Source organism: Cryptomeria japonica, chromosome 2 (assembly GCF_030272615.1).
Source record: "Cryptomeria japonica chromosome 2, Sugi_1.0, whole genome shotgun sequence".
NCBI classification, from domain to species: Eukaryota; Viridiplantae; Streptophyta; class Pinopsida; order Cupressales; family Cupressaceae; genus Cryptomeria; species Cryptomeria japonica.
The window spans coordinates 427,206,428-427,226,295 of NC_081406.1; the positions used below are offsets into that span (position 1 = coordinate 427,206,428).

At 40.0% G+C, this 19,868-nt stretch overlaps 1 protein-coding gene across 3 annotated transcripts in view; it reads left to right on the forward strand.

Moving 5' to 3' along the window:
• LOC131062013 (probable tRNA N6-adenosine threonylcarbamoyltransferase, mitochondrial) overlaps positions 1–19,868 on the forward strand; it is a 163,739-nt gene that overhangs the window by 111,006 nt on the left and 32,865 nt on the right. For all 3 annotated transcript variants that reach the window (XM_057995866.2, XM_057995868.2, XM_057995867.1), the window contains 2 exons: positions 3,715–3,905; positions 4,067–4,152. In XM_057995866.2, the coding sequence (XP_057851849.1) occupies positions 3,715–3,905; positions 4,067–4,152 (277 nt within the window). The remainder of the gene's footprint in view (positions 1–3,714; positions 3,906–4,066; positions 4,153–19,868) is intronic.

The following is a 19,868-nucleotide window of genomic DNA, read 5'->3' on the forward strand; positions in this document are numbered from 1 at the left end:
TCACCTTGGTGGCTTGGCGAATTCAAACTTTTTGATTTTATGGCGCTGAGAATGGTGTTAATGGCGCTTTACCTTCAAGGCTCATAGAACTTCGCGATTTTACCTTACACGATCCTCAGCAAATGGAGAGGGTTTCGGATTATGAAGATTCATGCCCTCGCCCTACGATGAGCCATTACGGGGTCTACTGAGTCTGCAAGGTTTGCAAAAAAAAATCGCGATCTTACCTCTAATGCAAACCGTGCTCTCTCGTTTCACCCTCCAAGCCTTACTTCATTTCCCTTTCACGCAATTTTGAAGACTTAGGCGGTTTACGAAAATTGCGATTCTGAAGACTTAGGCGGGGGTCTTCAAACTTCGGCGCTTTGAGGTCACCTTTCGACCTTTTAAATCCCTGCAATTTTCTTTCATTGCACGAAGTTCGGCGATTTGGGCGTGATTTGCAAACTTAAAAGATTTCGCACCCTCTATCAATTTTTAAGATTTTCGGACCTTTTGAGAGTTTTGGGCAATCTTTTAACTTTTCAGAACATTTGGCCTTTTTGACAACTTTCGAACTTTTCGGACCTTTTGGCACTTTTGCCAACTTTCGAACTTTTGTCATTTCACTCAAGGGGTCCGAAATTCGGCCCTTTGGGCACTTTTGCCAACTTTTTCATTTTTCGGACCTTTTGTCAAATTCGGCCCTTTTGGCCATTTTGTCAACTTTTTAATTTTTTGACATTTTACCTAAGGAGTCCGAAATTCGGCCCTCTGGGCATTTTTGCCAACTTTTTCATTTTTTGGACCTTTTGTCAAATTCGGCCCTTTTGGGCATTTTGTCAACTTTTTAATTTTTTGATATTTTACCTAAGGGGTCCGAAATTCGGCCCTCTGGGCATTTTTGCCAACTTTTTCATTTTTCGGACCTTTTGTCAAATTCGGCCCTTTTGGCCATTTTGTCAACTTTTTAATTTTTTGACATTTTACCTAAGGGGTTCGAAATTCGGCCCTTTGGGCATTTTTGCCAACTTTTTCATTTTTTGGACCTTTTGTCAAATTCGGCCCTTTTGGCGATTTTGTCAACTTTTTCATTTTTTGACATTTTACCTAAGGGGTCCGAAATTCGGCCCTCTGGGCATTTTTGCCAACTTTTTCATTTTAAGGACCTTTTGTCAAATTCGGCCCTTTTGGCCATTTTGTCAACTTTTTAATTTTTTGACATTTTACCTAAGGTGTCCGAAATTCGGCCCTCTACTTCTCTTCCAGCTGGCAAAAATCGTCATTCATTCAAATCTCGTAAATTCTGTAAAAGCAAACATCATATAATCTCTCTCATCGTTCTTATGCAAAAATCGGCAACTTCGGGTCCTCATGCGACCTTCGGACGCGCTGTTCTTTACTTGGTGGAATTTGCCAGTCTCCATCATCACACGCCCATTCAAGGCGATTTCACAAGTTTGAACAATCCTTTGGAATTGATGCCCGAGGGCTCGACTAGCCTAATGGAATCACCGGCTTCTTCGTTCAACATCATCACTTCATGGACCAGTCGCGGGCTTGCTCGAAAGGACGGGAGACACATTGTGCGAAACTCAACAGGGCGAAGATAGAAAGGCCCAAAAAAGGAAGGGGGACCCTGTCGGCGACAGGGAGCGTGTGCAACGCACAACACATACATACACACATACTCCTTCCTTGTGTTTATAAGAATAATCACTTCGAATACTTTGCAAGCCTTCATCCTAATGTCTGATTGAAACTACATTAATCTATGTGTGATCAGATTCTATTCTTCTCTTGCCTTGTATCGTGTAATGATCATTGAGGAATCATTGTATATAACAAGATCAAAGTTTACATGATGGTATTTATTAGATCAAACTTATATGTTCGTATTTGATAAATCGAACTTGATAATGTGTTTTGGACAGATCGACGACTTTAATTGGTTAAGAGTTAAGTTAACTAACATAAATAAAGTTTGCATCCCTTGGTATGTAAGGAACATGGTATGAGTGGACATGCCTCCACATTGTGGAGACATGTCCCTTCATAACATGTCCCACTAAACATATATATATATTCGCCGATTTCAAGAGAGAAGGAGATAGAAATCAATAAATGCTCTTTCTCCCTTGATCGACGAATTTCAGACTTGAAGAAAACCCCTGCACTGCCCTTGATACATTATCATTGTTGACATTCATATTTTGGAAGGATTAAATTCTGAATACTCCGAATTTAAAGGAAAATCTGCACATTGAACGAATTGCGTCAGTCTGATATAAATTTAATTTCTTAACAATCACAACTTTGATCAACAGGGATAGGTAGAGTTGCCATATTGTCTAGTTATTGTTATTGTTTCAAAATGTTGTATTAGTTTTTAGAGAAATATTTTATGTGTCGAAAAGTCCAATAAAATATATTCTATGCAACACAAAGTCAAGTTGTATCATTACTTTTAGAATAGGTTCTATTTTTCCCTCTTCAATGTATGAGTCGTGAATTGTCATGTCATCAAAAGAATGTATGTCAAAATTTCGAAATGTCAAAAAAATATCAATTTCAATTGGAGTGCATGATTGGTGGTACCTGGCACTATTAAGAAGATCACATCAAAGGGGGGAGGAATATTCTTTCTTCACAAGTGATGAAACGAGTCTTAAAAGACAAATTTGCTAAGTAGTAAACTAACTAGAGGATGGAGGCACAAGAGGTTGAAGGACATTCAACGACCTCTCGTTAGTCGCTAGCGACAGGGTCGTGAAATTGCATTAGTGACAAAACTATCTATGCCAAAATTGCATTAGCAACAGGGTAAGTGATTGGATGTGTTTGTCCCCAATCATGATTGTAACTCATCGTCTACACCTATGGAGATCAAGTTTAAATTGTCAACATTTGATAATTCCCATTTGTCAGTGAAATACTATATAGACAGTGTGTAGCTTGATATATTTTACATCCATTAGATTGGATCTTTGCTTTTCTGTTAGCTATATCTTTGGCTTTTGTCAAAACTAATGCTTTCTTTTTGGCTAGGTACAAAGTGATTTTTGCATTTTGTTAAAGGTACCATCGACTTTAGCATACTCTATTGGAGGATAGAAGTTTCTAGGGTTGATTGGATATATAGACTTTGATTAGGCAAGATCAGTTTATACTTGGTAGTCTACGATTGGGTACATCTTCTTGGGTTTACGAGTGGTAGATAACTGACATCCATTACTGAGCCCAGCTCTTGTTGAAAGAAATAATTCAGATTCAACATCCATTTAATTTTTGAAGACTAGTAAAAATGCCTCTTAGAAAAAGAAGAAATTTGGTTACGTATCACAGCAAATTATGAACATGTCCACTTCTTTGTTCTGCGTATGCTGGAGTCAAACGTGCAACAAGGCAAGTGGTCATAGAAGAATGTCTGCATCATAAATTTTCAGTATTTTTTTCCTGCAGTTGTCTCAACTTTCTTATAGAATTGTTGTTATTTTTTCTATAGAATAACTACATTTCTCGTCTACTTTATCTTGAATCTTCAAATTGAAAGATTAGCTTATGAGCTAACTCCAATGTATTTTTGATAAATGAATATGAAACAATTGATCAAGGGGCATTGATATGCATAATGATGTTCATTAAACTTTTGGTCTGCTTTAGAATTCTATTGTTGGAAAATATGGTAAGTTAAATATATGTTCACTAACTTAAAGGTTATTGAATTTTTTACAGGTGGTCACAATCTTCTTATCCTAGCACAAAATGTTGGTCAATATATACAACTAGGTACAACCATAGATGATGCAATTGGAGAAGCATACGACAAAATAGCAAAATGGCTGGGGCTTGACATGAGGAAAGGTGGTGGACCAGCACTAGAAGAGCTTGCTCAGGAAGGCGATCAAGATTCTATTATGCTTTCAGTGTGTTTCCAGCCAAATTAGAATTTACATAAATACTTTAGATTCTATGCATTAGTAGTAATATAAATATCCAAATTTGCATGTTTGATTATGGGCCATCATAGATATAAATTAAGTATTCTTATACTTGACATGCGATCACAATTTGGAGTGTGATATAGGTGCCCATGCAAAAATACAAGGATTGCAATTTCTCATATGCTGGCTTGAAAACTCAAGTACGAAGGGTAATCGAGTTCAATAACATGTAAGATGGGATTCAGATTTATCTTTTAGAAGCCTTTGAATCTATTGAAAAAAATCTCCTTGATCTTCTGATATACAATAGTAAAGATTCTTATGATCCTTGAGGCTAACTAGAACAGCAAAATTAATATATTTGAGGAATATAATGTGTTGCTATTTGTAGTTTTATTATGTTGCTGGTTTGGGTTTGGGTTCAAATTCGGGTTCGAGAACCCGATTCACATGTTTAGCAAAATTTGAAAATGGGTTTTGGGTTTGTTGGTACAAAAACTACACACACACATACACACACACACACACTTGTAATCATAGCATCTTGATCATACCATCATAGCATCATATACTTCAAGTTCAATATCAAAATTTTAATATTGAGTTCAAGTTGCATTGTTTCAACAATTGAAACTAAAAGTTTTAATCATCAAATGGATTCTCTATATCATCAACAACATTGTCATCATCATTGACATTAGATGAACCACAAGCAATACCACTTGCACTGATAGGAATCGCGGATGTCTGCAAGGTTTCCTATTTGAAGCTCCATGCTGCAACATACCTGCAAATGACACCTCCTTATCTCTCCTGTACAAAAGTATAAAAATTCCTTGTACAAAATGAGCAAAATCTCCATCACATAGTTTTTCTTTACCATGTTTCGTTGCACCACCCTGATTAAATTTGGAAAGTTTGCACCAAAATTCATCACTATCACTTCTAGAACTTTTGATCAAATCTGGGAAGTTTGTACCAATATTCATCATTATAACTTCTAGAACTTCTGATTTCTCACACAAATTAGAATTAACATGGCTGTAGTATTTTTCCTCTACAATTGGGAGTATATTTCATCTTGTTGATGTGTTTTTTATGACACCTCAGACACAAAATAAAATACTAAGCAATCTATGCTCTTTTGAACAAGGAAACTGTTGACGTGGGAAATATGCACGCTAATCTCTTTGTCAACACAGAATAGAATGACGAGATGATCCCATTCTCTCTTGAATAAGAAAGTTCCTAATGCTGCTTAGAACGATAATAAGGAGACGACCTCAAGGTTTTGACTATTAGGTCTTGACTGCTCAGGATAACTTAGCGGTGATGTGTTTTGTTGGTAAACATGAGGGGGTTTACGAATGCTACAAGCTGGCCTGCATCTAACGATGCCTTGATTCTCAAACTGAGGAAAATTAAAGAAAAAGGATAGGGTTTAGGAATCCTAAGGACAATGATAGACGGTTGATGTTGTGGGTAGACAGATTTCAAACAAACTGATTCCTGCTTAGCCAAAGATATACTCACAATTCCACAGGAATAGTACAAGCTCCTAGGAAATAAAAGATTTTGAGACTATGGATATTCATTCAGGCAACCAATTCTGGCGCAGCTTGAGACAAACACCCAAAGTTGAACTAAGAACAGTATTGGGTTCAGACTGACCGTACATGAAGAGCTACAATCAGCAAGACTCCAATGGTATGAAACAGAGTTCCCAGACTCGTCGCGAGTCAGGCGAGTTGGTGAGTCGAGCGAAGCTCGGCGAGTTTTGACAACTTGTGACTCAGACTCGGGGAGTTTTTCTCATAACTCGCCGAGCCCGAGCTCCAGGACTTTCGCCACGGCCGGTCAATGTTTTGACTTGCAAAAACCAAAAAAAAACATGAAGTTTGACAAGTTAGTCTCTCCGTTAGGATTCATATATGGAATATAACATTTAAGTATAAGTGGCATTTCCTTATGTCTTTTCTCTTTGTTATACTCTAAGCTATATTCCATATATATTGTCAGGATGTTTGAGAGTGGTTTTGGACCTCTATGAGTTATAATGCAAAATCTAGTTTTTAGAGGATCCTTCAAATTTCCAAACTTAGTCAAATTTTAGGCCATTTACAGATCAGTATGGCATTCCAGACTTCTAAGGCGAGTTCGCTCTGACCTTGATGTAAGGGATGGGACCTAGGAGGACACTATGCATTCAATCAAAGGTTTGATTTAGCAACTTGAAGCGTGATCGGATAGTACACAAAAACCCTAGGAATGATCTAAATAACCCCTAATCACTCAATTGACTTGACTTCCTTCACTCCACCTTGAGGAGATCCATTTGACTTGATCACCTTTGAGTAACTCAATCCCTTCAATGCAAAGGCTAAGACACTAAAACAACCAACAACAAAACTAAAATAGCTAACCCTAGAAAGCAAAAAGTGGGGGTCCCCATTTGCAATGTGGCGACGTGTGAGTACCTCACAACAGGTATGTTTCTTAAAATTTTTAAACAAGGGGGTGAACTGGGGACATTTTCTACCTGTCCCCACATCCCAAAAAATACCCCTATGGGGCACAATGCGATATCCCCGAATCAAGACCTCAAGGAGCTTGGTATTACGTCATCAACTAATGACATATTGGGCTCAATATCATTAAAGATTACAAGTGGTTGTCAACACCATCAAGGGCGTATCGATATACATCGAGGGATCTCTTCTAAAGTGACAATGACATACTTACAATATCATTCATCATCAAATAATCAACTCAGCAAACCGATCGACTGAAGGTGCACATCATCGCCAAACACCATTGAGAAAATTGTGATGCTCAGAGATAATAATGATCAAAGGAATTGATGAAGATCGTTAAGACTTATGTGACTAGCGATTATTGTCCCTTAACCTTACCAATGATTATAGGGGCAATGGTTGTAATACTACCGTATGGGATTGAGAAGGCATGACGGTGAATAGCTAAGATAATGGGTTGATTAATGTGAGCAAGATTTGTGATATGTGAAAGGATGCGATAAAAGATAAGTTAAGGGAAATGACTTCAAAGAGACAAGAGTCGTGTCTATTTAGATGTCCTCCCTCATCATATATTAAAACAGTCCAATTCATTCCACGAGGGCATAGAGGGTATTACAAATGGTTTTCGTATTTCAGTGGAAGGAACCCAAGGAGAGCAGGCCAAGGCTCAATATCGTGTGACGGAAGCGAAGGACTATTCACATTGGATACAACACTGTATATCCTCCAGCATATCAGTCCCAGATCTGAACAGCAGTAACCGACTGTGCATGTTATATATTTCAAATTAGAAACAACCATTCATATCACCATTGGCAACATCAATCGCTAGTCCACTGTACATTTATATTGTCATAGCAAGTAATTGTGCACTCAGCAAATTAATATCAGTTCACTCCGGTAACTCTTAACTGTATAAATCAAAGGCAACCAGTGGCTTAACCATTATCATTGACTATATAATATTTCCAATTACCTAAGTTCATTGCAAGATTCAAACATTAATTATATCCTAATCAATATACTGTCCGATAAGGGGACATTGCACACAAGGTTATTTTTGGCAAGGGACATGTCTCCGAGGAGTATATTTTCAAACCCTTTTGGCCTCACAATTCCCCCTTCCATCCAACATATATATAGTCCCAAAACTAAGAGGTCCAAGAAAGACCAAGGTCAACTATAGTCCCAAGGTAAAACCTAAGGTAAACAAGCACACTATTTAATGCTACCATACACAAGCACTCCTTAAAGTTTCCAAGTGAAGATGTTCATGACGTCTCATGTTGGTGCTCCCAGAATTTCAATTTGGCCAAAGAAAATACTAAAGAGAAGTTCCAAACAAGTAGATACTCTACCAGCATGCCTTTCATGGCATAACAATCTAGCACACATTATAATTGGGCATTATTCAATAATGGGTGTATGAAACAAGTTTTAAATCGTTAAAAATCTCTTAATTTCAAGGGTTTTTTTATTTTGCCGAGTCATTGTCGAGTCATAGCTGAGTCATGAGTCGAGTCGGCCTTGTCGAGTCCGAGTCTGGCGAGTCTGGGAACTTTGGTATGAACTTGAAATCACATCAGATACCCTTAAATTACTGAACTCTAATTAACCAGCTAAAGAGAAACCATACAGACAAATTAGGACACATAATAAAACACCATGCTTCAATGCTTTTTTCATTTGTTCTAATTGCTATTACAACAATTTCTGCCAAGCAGTCCTATTCTATACTACTAATCTGATTGCTAACTTGCTAACTTTACAAAAACTTTAACTATCTAACCCTCTAAACCTTTACACAGAGAGAGGCACTTGCCTTCTATAGGTTTTACATTTTGAATCAAAGGCTAGGATTTAAATCATCTAATGGCTGTAATCTGTCTTCTAGAAGCTCTGACAACTTTAACCCATGCCTAGTAATTCTCATAACTTCCCAACTACCCCCTTGTAACCACTTCAGTTACCTGCAACTGTTCTTAATCAATTTTGCTAGAAGACAAGACTTCATTGGGCTCGAGGTTAATCAAGTAGCTGAGAATTAACTGTGTCCCCCTTTTGTTTTGAATTACATTAATGGGGCCCACAGGTAGTTATTTTACATTAAAGCAATTCTGCTTTTTACAAACAAACTAACTCTTCTGTTGTTTCCAGCTGTGCATTTTTGATTCTGTATGTCTTGTAACATTCTGTGTGAGCATCTGCCTTCAATCTTGTGCTCGACTTCAACTTGTTGTTGGTGGTTGTAGTAACAGTCCTTGCTTCCCCACACCTTCAGACCTTGTCACGGTCTCATCTGTAGTTGGTGCTCTGGACTCTCTCTTCACGTTAACATCTCTCTCAAACTTGAAAAGAAAATGCAACAGATCAACATCCAAACAAATAAAATAATACCATATTCCTCACCTTGAACACAATGTTTGTTTGGGTTGGGAGTTTCGAGGGTTTCATTCGCATTTTGCAGGATTTCTCTCTGGCTATTCATTGGCTAAATGCAAGACTTTTCTCCTTAAAAATGTCTGAATCTTCTTTGCCATCACTTTGTTTTGGTAGCTTTGGTGGGGTAGATCGGTATTTTTATTGCCTTCTAAAGGCGAAATAACAAAACGTAGAACACAACAAACCCGAACTCTTGTTTTGCTTTATTTTAGGCTTTTGGTTAATGAATGTGTTTGGAAAATGTCTTGGTTATATTCCTTCAGCCTTTTATCGGGCTTTTCCCACGACGATGACAAAAGTGTTTAGCTCTTGAAAACACGCAAAACTTATTTTCATTCGCTTGGACTAAGTCTTAACTCCATTTTTCGTATTTAGTTCAGGCTTTTTGAAAGGCGCTGTGAAGACCTTTTTTCTCTTAAACGCCCTTGTTCATTTTATTTATTTCGACCCTAGTTAGGGCTCTTTTTCGGTATAATCCTCGGCATATACAAAAGTGCTTTGCCTTTAAGATGTTCAAATTCCACTTCGTTTTTACTTGGCTGTAGCGCCTTAATAATCTTTCGAGCCTTTCATTGGCGAGCTGAAGTTGTGTTAGCTCTAAAAAAAGACATACGAACTTCATTTTCATTTACTTCAATTTGACTTGACCCTATTTCGGCATTTTCTTTGGCCTTTATGAGGGGCGAATACAAGACTCATCCTATTTTCATCCTAACGCCTAAGTTTATTCCACGCAATTGTACTTGCTAGTGGCTTTTTCTGTATTTTTCTCCGTTTTTTTAAGGCATTGTGAAAAGTGCATTGGTTTTAAAAATGCCAACAACTTTGCTTTGTTCTTTCCAACTCAAACTTCGACCCTTTTCAGTATCCCTTCGACTTTTGGCAAAGGATGAGACAAATGATTTTTGTCCTTGCAAAAAAGACGGGCCTGAACTTATTGCTTTCCTACCATTTTAGACTTTCTGTTTATGAACGTGCTTGGAAAGAGAGAATTTCGCTTTTATTTTTAAATCTGGTATTTTGCTCGTCTAGGGAGGAGTTGCTATTTGTTCTTTTGCCTTTGAAAGAATAGCCAAGCTTTGAAGCGCTTTACCTGCACACCTTTGATATCATTGTCGATAGTTTCTATGGCAAGGGGACCAAAAACATAACTCCGCGTCACATAACTATGTGCCCAAACTCATACTCAATTCCTTTGATTTTTACTTTTACTTGACAAGTTCGGTGGTTATCGCGGTGATCTCAGGATGACTTTCAAAATTTTTGAACTTATGATCGCTTAACCTTCTCGGGGTTTATTTAGGGATTTCTAGGCTCTGGCAAAAAACGTTTTGAAAAGAAAAAGGCCCGAAAAATAATATCATTGGTTTTTGCGTTTGTAATATTAATCGGGTGCTCTAGGGGATGTTCTCTGGTGTTTTTTATTTACAGCTTTAGCAATCATTGAAACAAACGAAATTTGCCTTTGTGAAACGGACAGGCCGATGTTTGTTTGAATTTGGAGGGCAGCAAAAGTGTCTATTTTGAACACAGAGCCCCTCTTGTCTCTCTTACGCAAGGTAGGCTATAGGGAAGGGGGTCCCTGTAAGAAAAGATGGGGAGTGATGTGCACTGCACAACAAATGGCGATTCGGTTGGGAAATGTTCCTTAACATTTGAATGATGACTATCCGGATCGAATCCAAAATCTTTGGTTAACACCCCACAAACTAAACCAAATGATAAAAGACAGAATCAAAGTAAAAATGAGGTTTCAAACAGAGTCAAGTCACTGATCTTGGGAATCAAGTGTGTGCAGTGAAGTACATTCTAGCTTAAAGAAAGTTGAGACATCATTGTTCATCCATGGCAAGCTACCTAGGGTGACTCTAACTCCAAAAGCAACCTGGGTATTGCCTTGCTGCCTGTTGTGACGTTTTCACACATCACCTCATTGCAAATGGGGACCCCCAATTTTTTTTCAGCTCTCTAGGATAGTGAGTCTTTTGCTATTAACCTTTGTGTTGAAGAATCCATTGGGTTAAAAATTAATCAAGTTAGGTTTGTCTCTTTAAGACGAAGTGAGGTCAGTCAGTTATCAAGGATGAAATGGTAAAATTGGCTAAGTATAGGAAAGTTTCCTTTTCCCTCTTGGAAGGGCAACCGAGGCATTGACAACACTTCCTTTGCCCAGCCAAGGTTTTGTCACTTCCACTTCTCCCAACACTGCCAGTGGGTGCCCAAACCCGATCACTCCTATTTCCATTCCTCACCTTTGCCATCGCCATTTCACCTTTCCATTCCCCCTCTATCTTTCCATCTTACTCCTTCATCCCATAGCCCATCTATCTTCACCCTCCCCTTTCACTTCCTACCTTACCCCCACCTTCACCACATTCTCCTATCTTCCACCTCCCCTTTCATTTCCATTTTCCCTCACTCCCTATCATCTCCTTTCATTTCTTTCCATTCATCTTACTCTCCCCTTCACCTACCTCCTCCCTTATTTTCTCGCCTTCCATCTTATTCACCTCCCTACCTTCACCTATACCTTCACCTACCTAACGCTCTTCCCATCCTAGTATACTCATCCACTACCCTTCACCTACATTTCCACCTACCTCTACCTTCACCCACATTCTCTAGACCTCCCTTTATTTCCTTAACCACTACCTCTCCCTTATCCTACCCATCCACTATCTTATTCCCCTACCACCATACCTCCTATCCTTCTTTCATACCCTTACCCCTTAAACCTACACCCTATCCTAAACCACCCTCTATTTAGCCTAAACCTAACCTTCCATCTCTCCCCATATCCTAACCCACTTCACCTACATAACCTCTATCGTATCCCATCTCCTACATAACCCACACTCCCTTTCCACCTTACCCCTACCTCTATTCTATCCTAACCCCTTCGACTACCCCTTATACCTCCCACATCCTAAATCTACCTTACTCCACCGTAGCACTCACTTTACCCCTCATTTCCCTACATCCATACCCCTTATGTCTCCCTTTCCTCCAACATCCTATTCCTGCTCTTTCCCCACGTAGCAGCTCCCCTTACCACTTCTCTCACATTCCTTCCTCCTCACATTCCTCTCATACTTGCTGGGCCCCACAAAATTTGAAATGGAGATTTAAAAGTTTGTTTTAAGGCATAACATTTCCTTTGGCTTCCTTTGCCACCGTAGCCTTGCATGGGTCCCACCAATTAAATAATGGATGTAAATCAAATTTTCTAAGGCATTTCCAGCACCGACAACAACACTTCCTTTGATTGTCCTAATCAACATTGCAAGAGGTGAATCATTTCCTTTACTCCCTAATGGGAGCGAAAATCATTTCCTTTACTCCTTCATGGGAGCAAAAAACACTTCCTTTGCTCCCAATTTGGAGCAAATTTTTTCGAGTGCATTTCCTTTCCTCCCATTTTGGAGCGAATTTCTTCTTATGCTATCAGATGGAGTTGATTGCATCTCATAAAGAGGAGAGTTGTATGGAGAAACACTTGGTTAAGTGATGAAGAACTTCGATTGCTCTTGGTTTGGAGCGAACAATTCTTAGAGGCACTTCCATTGCTCCCAATTTGGAGCGAACTTCTTGAAGTGCATAATTTGAGGGATATCATCTTGAGGCACTTCCTTTGCCTTCAAATCAGAGCAATGCCTTGAGAAATCATTTCCGTTGCTCATGTTTTTGAGCGATGCTTTTTAGACCATTTCCATTGCGTCCCAATCTGAGCGATCTTTGCTGGATGGTACTTCCATTGCTCTAAAATTTGAGCGATTCTCTTAAATTATATTTCCGTTGCCTTGAAATTGGAGCGAGGTCACTTCCAAAGGCATTCATTGAAGGTGTTTTGATAGCTTTTATGCATGGAGAACAAGAAACTTAAGGTATAAGAGGATTAAACCAAGTTGAAGAGCGATCTTCAAGCCACTTCCTTTGCCATCAATTTGGAACGATTTCCTATTAAGGTTCTTTCCTTTACATCTGATTTGGAGCGAATTATGTTTGAAGCATTTCCTTTGCTCCTTAATTGGAGCGAAAAGCATTTCGTTTGCCCTCTGAAGAGAGCGAAAAGTAGTTCCTTTGCGCTCTTGGGAGAGCGTGTTGGACACAAGATGCCACTGCGAGGGGGGGTGAATCAGTGGTTTCCAATTTCCTAACCCTTAATCCTCTAAGTATGTGTACCGATTAACATCCTGATACCTAGTAGGCCTATTGGTAAGATAAACCAAGACAATGCACTGCAAGCATACACAAGGGCACATCACATGACACCAGTATATACGAGGAAAACCCAAGATGGGAAAAACCTCGGTGATAAATGCTGCTGGAGTCTACTGCTCCAATCCAACCTCACAATGAAAATCTGATTACAATGTTTAGGGCACCAACCCAAGGAGCACCAACCCCTGCACCGAGCACCAACTCAGTGATCTACATTGAACATTATCAAATACAATAGTAGTAGTCTGGTTACAAGTGAGTCTTGCAACCACTGAAAATAATCTCTCTACTGGTTTACTCTTCTCTACCAGTTACCCTCTACTCTGCTTTTTGTTGGTTTTCAGTTCTCTCCTCTCTTCTTCTCACTTGCTCTCTCTCTGCTTTCCTTCACCTGCTCCTGCATACACACTGGTTCTAACTTGTCTTTTTGGATCCGTTGTCAGACCAAACTATTGCTGTCGGTTCCTTTGCTTGCTAGTTTATCTCTACTTTGTTTCTTGCCTACCAGATCTCTTCAAATACTCACTCTTCACCACTTCACTCTCAGCTGCCTCCTTGCTGGTTCTACCACTACCGGTTGACTTCATTGATGCACTTTTGCAGTTTACGGGTTGCTTTGGCCTTACCGGTTAAACCTCTGCCAAACCCTTTCATTGGTTGCCTCACTCTCGCCGGTTGAACTCTTCAACCCGATTCTCTCTCTCACACACTCAGTCTCTTCTCTGATCGACATTGAGCACTTGACTGAATGATTCTCTTCACTTCTTCACTCTCTCATGCAGCAGCACAGATTTGGTCTTCGATCTGCATGTTTATACTATACCTTCTCGCCAAAACGACATTCAAACTCTTTGCACGCTAGGGTTTCTTCATTGTCCAAGAGGCAAACCAATTCCAGTCAAATCTCATCAGATTTGATCTCCTTGATTGATGAACTGCAACTCATCAATCAGCACCGCCATTGTCGTGCCTTCCAGAACATGCCTTCTATATTTAGCAATCTGCATTTAATCTGTCGGCTGATCTCTTTGTTGATCACCAAGAATGGTTTGGCGGTTTCCTTCACCTACTTCGATTTGCTCAATCAGTCTGTCTTGGATCTTTGTTGTCCGTTTGATTTCGAGCCGCAAACCTCTGCTACACATGCCATGAATCACGCAGTTGACATAAATGTCAACCTGCCACCATCTTCCTCGCTGATAGACACTTCACCGACACACCACGCCGACCTGTGAATGCATGCTTGCCACTTCAACTCCATGTGGCATCTTTGTCGGCATCCACCTTTGCTAGGTCATCTATGTTGGTCTGGATAGGATCACCGACCCACCCCATAACCGGGTTCATCTACCAGTTCACAAACCCTGCCGATTATACCCTAACCGATCAACCTTCATGTCTGCACTTTGCTGCTCTGCCGGTGGAACACCTTAACTGATCACCAGACATGCCAATCCATAGCATGCCCATCTTCATCAAACAAGAGCTCTTCACTTGTCACTTCGTCAGTTTTACTGGTGAACATGCTTACCGGTAACCACCTTGATGACACCATGTCATCAATCTTCAACTGTTTCCATCTGAGGCATCTGCAGACATGCCCATCCATAGCATGCCCATCTTCATCAGACAAGAGCTATTCACTTGTCACTTCGTCAGCTTTACTGGTGAACATGCTTACCGATAACCACCTTGATGACACCATGTCATCAATCTTCAACTATTTCCATCTGAGGCATCTGCATATCGGTTGCACTCTCTATCTGTAAATGCTCAACCTTGCCTTCTTCTTCATCAGATCGGACACCATCTCAACCGGTTTGTCAAGGTGACAAATATATCCTTCAATCTTTGTACTGGCAACTCATCATGTCTGCCTCTGCAGATCCGGTACACATCCCTGATCTCATGCACCTAAGACAACTTAGTGTTTCATTGGTTAAATCGGTGTGAGCCTTCAATCACCTTCCTTCTACTCTTCTGTCGTATCTCGGAGAACTATGATGCATCCCATGCATAATAGGAGATAAGCTCCACTTACCGGTGGGAGAGGATCCTTGTCATTTGCAACCGGTAAACAGGAATAGATTGATGATCAAGCAACTGGTACAGACGATTGGAGAGCATTCAGATGTTGTGGTTCTGGATATATGTTCATAGCATTCGCATGAGTCTTTGATTGAAACCGCATCAAGATTGGTGAACCGGAGAGCACATTTATAATTGAGTGATATGTGCTCTGTGAAGAAGAATGAATGCAGATTTGGTATGCAGGTAAATGATGTATCATTTGGTAATTTCACCAGTAAGTTGCAAGGGACAAGCTGAGCCTAGAATGAACAAGGTATCATGACCTAACCGACCGAACAAAGGGGGCATGGCTTGAAGGATAACCGGTTATTGCATGACCGGTAGGGAAAGAAGACCAGTAGCATAAGGTGAAAACCGGTAGTGTGTTTTTTGGTTGGTGACTCATCCTAAACCGACACAGTGAACAAAGGTGTATGCCGACAAAGAAGACACATGGTCTCCAATTGGCGAACGTGTAATGGTGATTGGTACGTCGGTGAAGTAGTTGCCGACTAAGTCTGTGTTTAATGTAGTCAGCAAAATTCACGGGTTGATCGTAGTGGTTTGCGGGTCGATACAGACTGAAAGACACAAATCTGTGATGTGTTGATCAAAGCAAGATATCTGATCATCTTGTCGATCTGGAGAAGGAAGCTGCTGGTTCATTTATTGTGATTGACAGATGTAGGGTCGGTGATCAATTTGCAAGTTGCTAAGAATAGCAAACGTGTACTGGAAGGAAGATAAATGGCGAAGTTGAGTGATCTGTTGCAGGCAGTCAATCCGAGGAACAAGATCTGATTGGATTTGGTACGCCTCGTGATCGATGAAGATACCCTAGCGCGCCAAGTTTGAATGTCCATCTTGGCAGGAAAGCTCAAACATAAATATGTCGACCAAAAACTTAGTTGATTGATGTTGCTAGATGCTGTGGTGCCGGATATTGAAGATCAGAGTATGAGAGTGCATTAGAGAGTTAACCAGTCAGAGAGTTCATCGAAGATCATAGTGAGTGTTGGATAGATATCTGGTAAGAGGGGTTTAACCGGTAAGAAACAGAGTAACCGGTGAACTGTCTCAGAGTTGACAGTCAAGTCAACTGGTAGTGGTTGAACTGGTAAGAAGGCAGCAGCAGTCAGCAAAGGTGAACAAAGTACCGTTGGTGACAAGTAGCAGTGGGTCAGAGTGATCAGAGAATCGACAGAGAATAGAAGCAGCAAGATTGAGAAGAGTGAAACCGGTAAAGAGATAGAGTGAGTAAGAGGAGATGCAGCAAGACAGAAGCAGAGCTGGAGGAGAATCAGAAAGAGAGGGTGTGTAGAGAACCGGTAAAGAACAGAGCAGGGTTGAACCGGAAGAGAGAATTAATTGTAGAGGTTACAAAACTCATTTGTAACCGGGGTATGACTTTTTTATTGTTTGTATTCATTGTAATCATTGAGTTGGTGCTCAGTGCAGGGGTTGGTGCTCAGTGCAGGGGTTGGTGCTCCTTGGGTTGGTGCCCTAAATCAGCAAGGGTTTTATTTGGTGCCCTAAACATTGTAACCGTTTTATTTGTGAGGCTGGTTTGGAGAAGTAGACTCCAACAACATTTCTCATCGAGGTTTTTCCCATATTGGGTTTTCCTCATATATCTGGTGTTATGTGATGTGCCTTTTGTATGTGCTTGCATTTTGGTCTTCCCCTATCTCACCGATACATTCACTTAGTGTCTGAATGGCTAACCGGTACACACATTTAGGATTAAAAGGTTAAAATATTGAGAACCACTGATTCACTACCCGTCTCAGTGGCATCTTGTGTTCTACATTGCAGTGGTTTTAGTCAAGAAGAAGTATGAGACCATGCACATGTGTGTGGACTACCGAGCTCTAAATCAGAAAACAATCTACAATCGATACCCCATACCCAGGATTGATGAGCTCACTAATGAGCTGCATGGAGTTGTTTTCTTCTCTAAGATTGATTTCAGATCAGGCTACCATCAAATTAGAATAAGGGAATCAAACATTGAGAAGACAACTTCTAGATGCCACTTTGGGCATTTTGAGTTCCAAGTCATGTCCTTTGGGTTGACAATTCTCCCGCTACCTTCCTATTCTGTATGAACAAGATCTTTCAGCAGCAGTTGAGGAAGTTTGTGCTTATCTTCTCTAATGATATCCTTATCTTCAGCAAATCATGGAAGGAGCACTTGAAGCACTTGGATGAAGTGCTCAACATTTTGGAGTTAGAATCATTGTTTGCCAAAGAGTCCAAGTGTGAGTGTAATGGACACCCTAGAATGCCCAAAAACTAAACCAACTGCTGATAGGAATTTAGTCAAACAGTTTGTATCCAACTCCTTATTTTTCCGTTTAATGTTTAAACCTCTTATGGCTTTGGAAATGAAATGTTTGTTTGTTTTTAAGTCTTTGTATAGGTTTAAAATCACATAACATGAACTAGAAGGAAATTACAATAATATGCAACATGAAGATTGAACTACTGCTGATATGATATTATTTCCAGAATTAATAAAGTCAAATACATAGCAGATTTTTCAACTCACTAAATACTCCAGCATTTTTGACATAATGTTCCAACAATGACTTCCCATCTTGCTGCTACAGTAACATTAATAGTGCCGTGCTACAGTGACGTGAATAGTGCCGCGCTACAGTAGCGTGAATAGTGCCATGCTACAGTACATGAATAGTGTTGCGCTACAATGCTGCTACAATATTAATTAGTCTTCAATCAGTCCAATATCTTCATAAAATCATCCCTTCAGAATGGCATAAGCATTGGTCAAGAAGTGAAGAAGGTATGAGCAAAACACCAAATCTGCCTGCAGCTGGAGATGCACCCAATCTGCTTGTTAATGAAGCTGATAGCAATGGATTCCAAAGGCCAAACCCCAAGGGAATGACGTCTAGAATGTCACAAGAGAGGATAGACGTCCTCTAATGCCAAGAACGGATCTGCAACTCACACATCAATTTCTTCTCATATTCAACATGCTGAATGAAGCCACAAAAGCTTCCTTTTATTCTTTCTCCAAGGGTCGACCCAACTCAATTGAGCAATGTGGGATAAAAGATGTACAATATAAAACATATTAAAATATTCACTTATGTCTCCCTGGGGTGTCCCTTTGATTTGCACACATCCCCATAAAATAAATATTAAAGTAACACTTTAATATTTTACAATTAAATTAAATGTTACTTTAATAACACTTTAGGCATTAAAATATATTAGCAATCGGGCTCCGAATAGCGCGAGTGATAGCTTGTCGGAAAGCCTTCGTCGAGGAGTATCAAATCCAATCACCAAAGGTAGCCTCTGTTGTGTCCTGCTGACTTACTAAAAATAGTAAGTATGCCTGAAACTAAGTAAATCAACTCCATTTTAGCCCAAACTGGAAATGACTAGGCCAAAACACTCCAGGATCCCCTTAAACCCTTCGTTAGCCCTAGGGACCATGTAGAGCTAGGCTAACGCACATACACTTGGTCAACTGCTAAAGTGGGGACATTACAGTGAGTTTGGAATGAGAGAGTTGCTCTACCTTAGTCATATCATTAGTGCAAATGGAGTAAAGTTTGATTCTTAAAAGATCAAGGCAACGGTTGATTGGCCTTCACTTGAGAACTTGACACATCTGAAGGGGTTCTTGGGTCTTTGTGGCTTCTACAGGAGATTTGTGAAGGGCTAGTCTCAGATTGCTGCTCCTCTTATATATCTCACTAAAAAGGGAGCTTTTGTTTGGTCAGAATAGGCACAAGGTGTTTTGATAAGTTCAAGAAGATTATGAGCTCGTGCCCTGTTTTGGCAATACCTCATTTCTCCAAGCCCTTTGAGCTACAATGTGATGCATCTGAAGAAGGTATTGGTGTTGTTTTGATGCAAGAGAAGCATCCAATTATGTTTGAGAGCAGGAGACTATGAGGAGTTGAGAGGACTTTATCTACAACAAGGAAATGCTTGCGATCATGCATGCATTGGTCAAGTTTATACAATACTTGGTGGGGAGTAAATTTGTTGTCAAAACTGATCACAGTAGTCTTAAACACTATGCACCAAAAATATTTGAATGAAAGGCAACAGAAGTGGGGGAGTTAGCTACAAGCTTACGATTTTGACATTGAGTATGTCAAGGGCAAAAACAACATTGTGGTGGATGCACTTTCAAGAAGGCCCCACTTGAGCTCCTTGTGTGAGCTTACTGCTGATTGGAAGGACTTGTTGCTTATTGATTATTCCAAAAATTCAGTTTACAACCAGCATTATTGAGAGTGCTTTTCATGACGAAAGGTATAAGGTAGTTGATGGGTTGATCCACTACATAGCAAGGATCCTCATGTTGCCCGAATCTAAGTTCAAGAAGAGGGTTTTGCAGACTTTCCATGACATTCCTCTTGCTGGTCATCAAGGATATTTCAAGACCTATAGGCAGATTCGTGAGAGGTTCTCTTGGAAGGGGTTGAAAAATGATGTGTTGAGCTATATCAAGGAGTGCCACACTTGTCAGATGAACAAAAAAGAGCATGCTCTTCCAGCTGGTTTGTTGCAGCATCTGCCAATTCCCAATAAAAAATGGGAAAGTATATCGATGGACTTCATCATGGGGTTGCCAAGAGCTCAAGGCAAGGATTGTATTTATGTTGTGGTGGATAGATTTACCAAGTTT